Source organism: Populus nigra, chromosome 19, assembly GCF_951802175.1.
Source record: "Populus nigra chromosome 19, ddPopNigr1.1, whole genome shotgun sequence".
NCBI classification, from domain to species: Eukaryota; Viridiplantae; Streptophyta; class Magnoliopsida; order Malpighiales; family Salicaceae; genus Populus; species Populus nigra.
Window position 1 is genome coordinate 11,459,966 of NC_084870.1, and position 11,892 is coordinate 11,471,857.

General features: G+C 37.6%; 2 protein-coding genes across 2 annotated transcripts; one reads left to right on the top strand and one right to left on the bottom strand.

Moving 5' to 3' along the window:
- Positions 1-1,345: 1,345 nt before the first annotated feature.
- On the top strand, positions 1,346-2,477 carry LOC133679191 (glycine-rich protein 2-like). The gene has a single exon (XM_062101721.1). The coding sequence runs from the start codon at positions 1,429-1,431 to the stop codon at positions 2,065-2,067; it is 639 nt and encodes a 212-aa protein (XP_061957705.1). The 5' UTR covers positions 1,346-1,428; the 3' UTR covers positions 2,068-2,477.
- A 3,703-nt stretch (positions 2,478-6,180) lies between these two features.
- Positions 6,181-10,596, bottom strand: LOC133679534 (auxin transporter-like protein 5). Its single transcript, XM_062102151.1, has 8 exons — positions 10,207-10,596; positions 9,923-10,108; positions 9,667-9,779; positions 9,339-9,522; positions 8,961-9,058; positions 7,852-8,059; positions 7,503-7,760; positions 6,181-6,879 (listed from the first exon to the last, which is right to left on the bottom strand). Exons 1-8 carry the CDS (start codon positions 10,360-10,362, stop codon positions 6,607-6,609), a joined length of 1,476 nt encoding a protein of 491 aa, XP_061958135.1. The 5' UTR covers positions 10,363-10,596; the 3' UTR covers positions 6,181-6,606.
- Positions 10,597-11,892: the final 1,296 nt, after the last annotated feature.

An 11,892-nucleotide genomic window follows, 5' to 3' on the forward strand; every position in this document is an offset into this window, starting at 1 on the left:
CTTTTTCTCTACAAATAACAATTACTTAAGCAGCAAAGAGTACCTAAATGCACAAAAAAAAAACCTTTTACAAGTATTAGTTACTCACCATTTTGACCTACCAGGAACATAGTACTAGCTACCAGTTATTTTAGTTAGAAAAAATGAATTTAATTGCTAAAATTAATAGATGAACCAATTATCTAAGACATAATTTTTTTTGAAGAAACTTTTTAATGGAAGGGGATGGAATCAATTCTTCTCACCTCTATTCCTCTTCATCTTCTCAATATTATCTTTCGTAAAAGAAATGTTTTGAATTTTTTTATTATTCTACCAATTATATCCATATAGATAAATGTTTCTCAATAACTAACACGCAGTAACCATAATCATCACCATCCAATTGCTTCTCTAACAAACCAAGAAAAATAATCATTTTTCGTTGCTCTCTTTATTTACCCAGGCATATAAAGGGTATTACTCCCTCACTTTTCCTTCACTTCTCTGTACAAAGTTCGATTCTACTCTCTTTCTCGACAAGTTATCAATCTCGATTCGGTTTAGTAAATTTATTAAGAAAAAATCCATGTATCAAAGCTAAATTTGAACTAAGTTTTAATTTGAATTTTTCTTAATATTTATCTGGTCAAACTCGGGTAATCCAACGAATTAATTTGCAATCTCAAGTTAAAACCAAATACTTTTTTAAAATAAAACATGAAATGGGATTGACCATTATTTTTTAGAAAATTGACAGACCTAAATTGACCCAACAATTTAGAATCTTAAATCTTTTTTCAAACCAAACCGGTCGCCTGAGAGTTATAACCGTGTTCCCAAATCCTACTCTAAAAATATTAATTATAAAATAAACAATTAATTCACTCAAGGTAACTTGGTGAATTAATTTTTAATTTGGTTTAACTTCTCTTACCAGACCGAGATAGACCAAGAATTCAAGGGGGAAAAAAAACTGAAACGAGGTTGTTTTTTTTTTTCCGAATTAAAAAACCTAAACTGATCAGGAAACACACTAGCTAACTCGATAATTAAGTAACCAGAGTCCTTTTCCAAGTCAAACTCAGAGTCGGGTATAATAACTAAACCCTAAACCCTGTACCATTCCTAAACTACCCCAATGAATACTCGTTAACAAATACATTTGACAGACAATCCTCTAAGAAATAAACTCGTTATTCCCAACTTACCCCTACTATCTCTTCTGATTATTGTTAATCAAACGGTCACAAATCCATCAACCCAAAAATCCCCAACCATTTGATCTCCTCTAACAGCCGTCTCTTTGTTATTCTCAAAACAAGAATCCGACGTGTCACTCGTATCCCCCTTGTATAAATAAGCCTTAACCTACACAACCAAAAACCACACACCCTTTCTTGTTTCTCCCTCTTTCAAGATTAGGGTTTTCGTCTTCAAGAAAACACCATGAGCGATCAGAGGCAAACAGGGAAGGTGAAATGGTTTAGTGACCAAAAGGGGTTTGGTTTCATAACCCCTGATGATGGCGGTGATGATCTATTTGTTCACCAATCTTCCATCAAATCTGAAGGGTATCGCAGCCTTGGAGACGGCGAAGAGGTTGAGTTTGAGATTGAAAACTCTGACGATGGCCGTACTAAGGCTGCTAATGTCACTGCTCCTGGTGGAAACCCAGTTCAGGGCATCCGATCCAGTGGTGGATATGGTGGTGGTGGTGGTGGGTATGGAGGCGGAGGCGGCGGCCGGGGAGGACGAGGTGGAGGCTACGGAGGTAGTGGAGGATATGGAGGTGGTAGCGGCGGGTATGGGGGTGGAGGTTATGGCGGCGGTCGGAGAGGAGGTGGTGGTGGAGGATACGGAGGGAGTGGTGGTGGTGGTGGTGGGTATGGCGGAGGAGGCGGTGGAGGTTGTTATAGTTGCGGGGAGTCGGGGCATATGGCCAGGGACTGTCCACAAGGTGGCGGTGGCGGTGGAGGTGGTGGAAGGTATGGTGGTGGAAGCGGCGGTGGAGGAGGTGGAGGAGGGTGTTACAACTGCGGCGGTACTGGCCATTTTGCCAGGGAGTGTCCTAATAGTGGACGTTGATTTTAGGGTATGGAGTGGAAATAGTAAAAAGGAGACTTGATTTTTATCAAGTCTTCCTCTTTACTGATTTATTTCCACCTCTTTTACCTTTGCTTTTGCATTTAGTGGTGTTGTCTTTTAGGTGGTCTTTTCTCGGTGACTCATTCTAGTGTTTGGGCTTAATGGGTTCCTTGCTCTATCCAAGTGTCTTGATGTTGTTTTAAGGTTTTTAATGGTGGTGATTGTCTGTCTGTTTGGTTTCAAGTTGCTAGAAGGTTTCAAATCGGTATGATGGTGATAGGTCTTAAGTAGTAGGGGGCAGTAGAGAGGGATTGGATCTTGGTGAAGGAAACAATTATCTTGTTCTAAGCTGTAATCTCTCACTGTTTTTATACACAATATATATGAATATACATGCTGGTTTGATTCAATGCTCTATTGGCATCTTAATCTTTTTTATTTTATCCTCAGATTGTGACGCTTTTTGATCTCTGTATCTTGCTTGATGAATTGCTTTTTAGACTCTCAAGAGCCATGAAAGGGAAATGTATTCTTTAATGACCAACTTTTGATGCCCTCAGATTTTTATTGGTTCTTTATTTGGTCTTGTGGGCGCAAATTGCAGGTTTGAAGGGGGGGCTATTTAGACTACTCCCCTCTCTCTCTCTTGGAAAGTTTGAACCACATCAGTCCATAAAGCTCTCGAATAATGCAAAGCTCACCAATTATGGGAGCTCCCTGTTTTGCAGTGCCATCTTGTGTGGTTCCACGCTTCCTTCCACTGGTGGTCTACTCGTTTTAAGATCCCACTTGCTCCTTTGATTAGCCGCTAATCCTAGATATGATGCTTAATTACTTTCATTAGATTATGTTTGTGGGATTGAAAACGGGTTGCAGGAGCAGTGCTGGCCTGCTGGGTTGTTTCATGGCAAGAAGAATGAACCTTCAACTCCACCTGAGAAATGGCAACCAAGTTTTTCTCTGTCGGTGAATTAATTTTGCATAAATCAACCAAGCTGCCTTCATCGGCATGGGATTTATAATGGGAACCAATTCAGGGAGGTTGGTGGTGGGATTTGCTCATTTACTGCTGTGCTTCATTTGGTTTCCTTGTAATGATGGAATGGGGACCAAAATACACTGGTTCTTGGTCAAGAAATAAATACGGTGACCAATCTTGAGTGGCATCTGGAAGCATCCTTCCAAATGCTGAACATGCTACAAAAAACTACGAAAGTTTGCTGAGGCTGTCAATTACTAACCATACATGCCCAGAGGTGCTCGCTTTCATTTCTTTGTAACGTGTGGTGTTCTCTTGGTCAAGATTCACTGTTGTCATTAGGGTAAAAAAAACTCTAAGGTGGGCTTATTATGGGCCATTCTCACAAATTATTGTGGACCTCACCGGGGAGGTCTCCCTTACTGCAAGGCATAATTCTCTTTGTTGAGCTTGGTGATTTTTTGGAACAAGTCAATGTTGTGATTTCGGAAGGGCCCAAGTTCGGTCTTCAAATCCTTTGCTGGGCTTTTAGGTCTTGAGGACTGGGTTTCCATAAACCCAACAACATATCATTTGGAGAATATAATTGCCATGACATTTGCCTAACAGACTGCCGATCAATTCTTACCTTGAGAGATGAAGTTTCTGGGTTAAGTGGGCTGGCTGTTAGCTTTGCTTGCACATTCTTGAGATGTGTTTTCTTCTTTGCCAAGGCAGATATACCAGCCATCATGCACTTCAGAATATATGAATTGCCACCCAAAAAAAGTCAAATTTGGTGCGAATAAAACTTGTCAAGGATGGAAAATACTAAGTTTTCATCCCTAAAAAATATAGTTTACTGCAGAACCCCTAATGCCTGGTGAGTTTTGTTAGCATTTACCTGGCCACGAATTACTGAATAACGGATTTCACAAAGATTTTTACAGTAAATAGATTCTGATTTAGAGATCTTTTTTTTTCCATCCATTGAGAAAGTTGACTTTCTAGGGAACTAAAAAATTCAGTTATTTTTTCACTCTTTTCAATCTAATTATGAATTATATGGAAAAAAATCACAATCATATCTCTTTCAGATTTGGAGTTCATTTCATTTTGTATTGACCCAATTGGAAGTTAGGGGTGGTGTGTTTGCATATAAGTTATACTGTTAAAGATTATACTGTTAAAGACAGACAGGAAACAGTACGTTGAGACTTGAAGATTTTCTACCTTTCTTATCTTTCCTCTTCTTTCTATGTTATCTTTTCACCATCCCTCTACTTGATTCGTTTTTATAAAGGTTCTGAACTTCTGACCTCATGTTTTCGTTGCCTCAGGCAGTGGATGATGAATAAGTATAACTTAATTCAGTTTTTAATATGTTTAATCATCTCCTTAATAGGGTTAGGTGATTGGCTCTAAAGATGGCTACTCTGCTTATTAAGAAAGTAGTTAAACGCGGCAGCTAATAATTAAATTAACCAAAGTTTCTATGGAAAAGAAAAACCTTTTTCATACATACATACATACATATATATATATATATATTTCACGTTCATTGGGCTTGAGATTCTATCCGGGTTTTTATTCATGTCCTCCTCTTATGTATTATTAACTTGTCTTTGGTTAGTATTTCAAAATAGAAAAAACTAAATTCGAGGGCCAAAAGACACATTTTAACTTGATAATTAAACTAAATATGACTGGATTTACTATTTTTAAATCACTTTATAGGCAAAAACTAAGCCAAAGAGGATGTCTCCCTCACGTACATTATTGTCTTCTTGTCTTTCGAATAAAGGAGGAAACCGTGTAAGAACCTAAGCAATCTTTGCAGAAAGACATTAAGCTTTTTTTTTCATGGAGGTCGCATGCTCTTATAAAGGGATCGAGGTCTGTCATCAAAGGGAACTTCGAGCAACTCTGTGACTCTGCTATTATAACCTTTATAAATAGTGGCAGATTTTTATTAGATTCCCACATCAGACACTTCATGGCATATAGTTCTAGCAGCCTTATTCACTCAAAAAATTGAGCAACAGTAGCCTCAATCCTGACGTCATTTATCCATCTTTCTCTTCTTTTTAATCACCAGGGACTTGTCTGGTTGGCATTCTACCAGGTCAAGTCAGCTGCTATAATCATGGAATGAGCTTGGTATAGTTTGCATAGAAAGTGACAGGTCGTGACTTTGTTGCCTGACATGTCATTTTCACGATCGATCTAAGCACCCCCCCATGTCTTGTTACAGGGGGAGGGGCGAGCAGAGGTTTGATGAGGCAATGAGATGAAAAATTGAAGGCGACACTAAATACTGCCATGGAAGTTTAGAATGGACTAGCTAATGTGACAAGGCAGCATCGATAGTAGATGATGAAAAGGATCTTTCGAGTGGTTTATCTCCAAAATTGAAGAAGGATGTGCTGTTAAATTCTCACTTGATGGGCTGATTTAGTTTTGGTATTCGATAGGTAAATTTGAAAACCGTGAACCAAAAATAAACTCAAATTAAATTTTAAATTAAATTAGAAACTATATTGATTTAATAAAACTTGATTAATCTATTTTGATTGATATATGACCTGATCAAACTAATTTAATCAAGTCTGAAAATTAAAAAAATAATACAATAACTTCGTTTTAATAAAAATATCAATTTAAATTGATCTAGTAATTTATATTTTTTTTATATGTTGCTGTACCATCATTAAAACTGAAAAAAGAAAGAAAAAATGTATGTTCTAATACTGGCCTTGTTGTTTTTCTAATGCAATTCATAAAATAGCTACTACGGTCACAAAATAAAAACCAGGAAAATATTTCAAAAAACTTTGGAAGGCAATAGCAATATCTTTGGCTACTCAATATCTACATCACTTTTTAACCCATAATTGCGGTCTCCGTCGTCGTATAATTGGGTTTGGTGTGTGAAAACTGAAAACTAATCGAGGTATTAATTAGAAAGCAAAAAATAAAAAATGAAATAAAAGATTCACTAAATCAATGAAATTGACTTTATTTTGTCTCCGATCTTATTTATCCAAAACACCATTTATTGGGCATGATTGCATGCATGTTACCGAAGTGACGATGTGATGCTGAGATTTTCCAATATAAGATAACTATTCATCATCACAAATTAAGATCTCTAATTAGGTGAGAAAACCTTTAATTACTATTTCTTGACTCTTGCAGAATAACGTTGAAAAGGAGGACAAGGGCTAAAGGTAGAATCTTGGACTAAGACAGGTGCTAAACATTTCGGCATCTCATAGCTAAAAGTACACATATTCAAAAATTTCATACAGACCTGTTTTTTTTTTTTTGCCCCCTCTCAGAACACATAACAACTCTCTAAAGCAGGATAAAGACAGAATTATGATGAAAATAGGATGGGATTTGTATGTTTATGAGTACATGACAATTTTGACTAGCCAACCACACTGTGATTCTTTTTATCCTCTCTCTGTCCATGGTCTACCAAGCAAGCTGATTAAGATGGAAAGGCCCTTGATCAAAGGGTGGAATCCAGATGACTATGAGAACTTTGGAGTTAGCAATCTTCGAAGTGGCTAAAATCATGGGCTGTGAGTAAGGTTGTGTGGGTGGTGGAGAGGTGGAGGAGCTGCCGTGGCATTTAGGTGTGGCAATGATGGCGCCATTGTTGGAGGTGGGCATTGGTAACACTTTGTGAAGAGCCCAAAAGTATCAATTTGGTGTACGAAATTTGTAACACTAGCCCATCCACCAAATCCAAACCCAACAATCAGCACCCACACTACCACAAATGAATTCATCACGTATGTCCCTACCCATCTCCCCATGTACTTTGGTGGTTGCTCCACTGCATTCTGCAAGCAGAAAAACAGAGTCACACAATGGCCAAATTGCAATACTGGGTCAATAATGAATCGGATCATAAGGGCTAGCATAGAAGCTTTCTGTTCTTGGGGACTCAGGGTCCCGCGTATTTTTGTAGCTGTACGGCATAGAAAAGGTCCATCAAGATAAGACAATTTAATAGAGTACAAACAAGATATGAAGAATCAGGTACGGCTAGATACTCTGCCTCGGTGGTGCAGCACATATCTCGTTCCTTTATCCAAGCCAATTATATCATTTTCGAATGGCTTAAATGTTAAAGTATCATGGCATTCAATGGCTTGGACAACATGATCCTAATTATATCATTATCTGATTAGGAGAAAGGTCCGGGTCTGGTCTGCTAGAATGTGACCACACGCTACTATCTGCATTTCTTGCCGTTTACTCATTGCCATTAGCCCTAATTAATGATTCTTTTGGGCGACATTAATTAACGAGTTTTGATTCTTTCGCTGATTCTGTTCAGTCAAACCTTGACATCATGGTGTCTGACAAAAGCTGGGCATTCTCCATGTTTAGGTTTAGTACGAATCGATGAGATGGATAGTAAAGGAGTACTACTTGGCAGAATGTAAAGAAGGTAGAGTACCTCTCTTGCAGCAGATGATTTGAAGGTGAACATGTACGCTAGGGCAGGGATGATATAGACTGTGAAGCTAACCAGGAGTGACCCAACGGTGGAATTGATGGGTCCAAAAAAGGGGAAGATAATGGCTAAGAACCAAATGGGAATAACCACAGGCAATCTGGCTGCAGCCCTTTTGCACAAGCTCTTGCATTCATGCATCCCTATTGCTTTCTCCCACACAAAGTATAGAGGTGTGCAGGCAAACCCAAATGTTATAAACTGCAAACACACGAAACAAATACTATTTTGTTATTTATTTATTTATGTATGTGTGTATGAATATACGTATCAGCAAAATGAATGTGCATGCCTGGTGGATGAGCATTAAAATGACAGCCATGTCTCTGGAGGGAGATCTTGGGAGAAGAGAAAAGGCATTGGAGTGATTGAGAAGCATGTCACCAAATGCCCAATACACTGCTGCTGCTGAAGGGAGTGTCAGAGTCAGAACATACAGAGTAGCCAGTAAGTATATGGCCTTGAACTTTTGAGGCTTCCACATAGCGTGCATTATCTCCCTGTCACACCAAAACTCATTTCTTTAGTTAAATTTGCTGGACTCATGATAACATTTCTATCAAACCAAAGAAGGAAGGGAATCATTCGCTATCATGGGACACAAGCAACTAAGATTTTCTTCCACTGTCATTTTTACTAACATGATACTTCTGCGAGCCTCATATTTCTTTCTGCCCTGGGTAAATATTAAATTTACCCTAACTAAGTGGTAAAATTATTTTGGTTCCTACCGCATCCCATTTCGTTCATCACTTGTAAACCAGTGGAGACCCTAATTACAAGAGCAGTGATCTTAGATCCCATCAGTAATCATTTTTGTAGGCTTTTGAGGACAAGCTCTAGCTAGGACAACAATAACATCTGAAATTAATGAAGTTCTTCTTGCTTTTACGGAGAGATAAAGGAAGCATTGGACAATCTTGTCTTTTATCCTTTTTACTTTTTTACCTCTCGACCATAAATCTAACACACAGGAATCTCTAATAAAACCGGACCCCTCTTGGCATCTTCTAATAATAAAAGCAAGAGCAACAGATAGAAAAAAGATGATTGGCTTTCTACATTAAAAAGCATGTAGTAGGGTTCCCAGTGAAACAGAGACCTTTTGCCTCCCACGCCTAAGGAGGGCAACTCGGGCATTAAAAAATCAGCCATTAAAGCCCATGCACAGAGGTTGGTCATTAGATGATCGCTAGCTTGGTCAGATAATGTCCTAGCAAGTGAAGGAGTCGTCATTTTCACAATGACGTTAAGCCCTTTTACATTTCATTCTTATTTCCCTTTTATTTATGGCCAAGTTCAAACGCAAAGACATTAATAAACACAATTCAAAGAAAAGTAGAAACATTAATTTTGTAAATAACGTAGAAGACACGAATTATAAATCAAGGTTTGTCTTACACAGTAACGGCATGTCCCCCGAATGTGTAGAGAATGTTTGTGGCCCCAGTGAAATATAGCACTATTTTGGTTGGACCCGAATGCTTAACACCCTCCACCTACACATGATGACCCCATTAATGACCATCATTAACACATTATAATATTAATTAAGAGCTTAAGGCAACACAATAAATAGGACAACAAGGATCTGGTCTTGTAGAGTTCAAAGACAACGAACATGTGAAGGACAGGTTGTCCTGAGGTGATGGTAAACGTGTCATGGCTCTATTGCATGAAAATCCATGCATTCTTTGTTTTGTACTTGGAATTTAAAATGGTGTTTAAGCAAATTCAAGAACGAATAAATGAAAATGGGGTAAGTGTAAAGTCAATTACCTGGCCATGAAGGAGGGAAGCAATGGTGAGGTACCAAGCAGTGTAAGTAGTCATAACGAGGCCAAGGAATGACCACATTCTGTAATTGTGAAATGAAGGAATAAACACTGTGGTAGCACAGCAAGCCCCGAAGATGTAAGTCCAAGTCCTCTTGTCTAGATTGTCATTTATGTAATATATATTGCTGCAGCAAAATTAAAGAAACCCAGTGGTCAGGCTGGTGATTCTTTACTGTGGAGAGTCCCATATTTTATTGAAATTGAATGAGGAAAAAGTTAAAAGCAAGAGTTAAAGAAGGGGTAGGTTTCATATTTAGAGTCCCAATTACCTTGCACAAGCTATGAGTTGAATTACAGATCCAAACAGAAGAAAAGTGCAGTTAAAAGCCAGCCCCACGTTCCTCCAATACTTTCCAAGGAGCCCATCAAGAACCTCAAACCACTGTTGTATTGAGAATTATAAAATTAATACACAGAAAAACATGGTAACCCGTGTTAGGACATGGATTAGCAAGTTGTAGAGTATAAGAAAATTTTGTCTTGTACTTTTTGTATAGAGTTGAAATTAATTAGTAATGAGCTAACCTGGATGACATGGTTCCTGAAATCCACCTTCTCTCTTTCTTTTCTTGTTCTGTATTCTACATAGAGTACGCTAATTAGATAAGCTGTCCAGCTACCCAGCAACCCATAGAAGAGCTGAAAGCAGATGCCTGATAGCATCCCTAGTTGAGAAAATGAGTAAGGCAATGTAAGCAATACTTGAGCCACCTGGGAAAAAAAAACGAAAAAACAAGCAAACTCGTTAAGAAAAGCATTAATTTCCTATAACTATGAAAGAAAGATTGTAGGGAATAAAGAAAATTAACCTGATTTGAAGCACAGCTAAACCAAGCATCATAAGCAGAACCACCATGCCATAAGAACTTGGAAAACCTTGCTTTCATGTCCTTAGGCTTCCCTTCAGTCTCCATCTCCACGTAGTTACCTACCATCACTGTCTCCACGACCTTATCAGTAGCCATTGGCTCCTCCTCTCTCTCACTCTCACTTACTTTTCACTCGTTATTAATTCAAGTGGTGACTTTATGTAGTAGTAGCAAGCACCGCTAAAGATAGTGTGTAAACAGTAAAGAAGGGCTTTCGAGATTGGAAATGGAAGTGAAGAGAAGCATATTGTAGTGGTGCTATATATACAAGACAGGAGAGGAGTTCTTGAGGGGTGGGAAAGGCTGTGTTTGAAAGGTATTTTAGATAACCGGGGTTTTGGAAAGAGAGTAGAATCAACTTTTTGGAGCTTTAAAGTTGTTGTGTTTTTTGAAGAAATATAATGGTTTTTGAGCCCCTTTTTGTTATTTTGGTTTTTCTTTATGATCCTGGCAAATCGGCAATTATGATCTATTTGACTAAAATTAAGCTCTAAGGTTAGTTTAGAGGTTAAGTTAATAGCAGTACATATGAGTTGATCTAAAATTATCATATAATCGGCAGAGTTATCAAGTTGATTTTGTATGTTATTTAGACCGGTTAATTCAAGTCTAGAAAAATTAAAACAATATTAGTTTGAATATTTTTAAAAAATTCTTGACCAAGTTGATTTGATTAACTTGTGAAATTATACCCGATTTAATTAAGTTAATTCCTATATAATTCTTCAGAACCCATTTTAAGTTAAACCTGAATTTATACTCAATACTCTCGAAGATTAGTTTTCTACAACACATGCAATTGCTTTAATTTCTCTAAAGCGTGATTATTTGGAGAGCGTGGGTGGCTTCTCCGCACGAGTGGTTCTCTACGCTTCCCGAGCTGATTATTGTTGTCATTTTTCTACACGCCTAGTTTAACCTATAGTTAATTTAATCTCCATAATTTTATTCTTACATGGTGTTGCATCTTGGCCAATTCATGTCGGCACATCGGTGCTAATATTGTTCAACGGCGATCAGATTTTAAAACATAGTTTTTCACATGGACTGTGCACAAGGTACAAGATTTTTCACATGTACTATGCATGAATTGATGCACCACTATTCTTAAATATTCCATATTTTTCACACACAAGAAAGGAATAAAAATCTTTCTAATTCTTTATTTGCATCGGTGGCATCACAACTTAATCCATTACTTGAGGTTCTTGATAAGATTCACTTATTAAACTCGATTTATTCCGGTTGATCTAGTGATTCATTTTTAAAAAATTAATATAGATTTATCATGGTTAACCGATGACATGTCCAACCATATTTTTAAAATATGTTGTTTTAATTTATTTTAAAAAATAAATGATGTTATTTTAAATTAATCCAATGTAATTCGGTCTTGAATTAACTAAGCTATAAGTTCAATAACTTCGGTAAATAGCAAGCAAGTGTGGTGTAAACAGAATTATTTGTATAAGAACAAGGTGCGCGGGGGGGTGAAAGAAGACCAGATTAAAAAAGAAAATAAGCAAGGGAATATGTGAAGAGAAATTATAACAAGGTAGACCGCATGATTGCAGCCAAACGGGCGTGGTCGCTTTACAAGAAGAAGAAAGCTGCTTTTATCACATG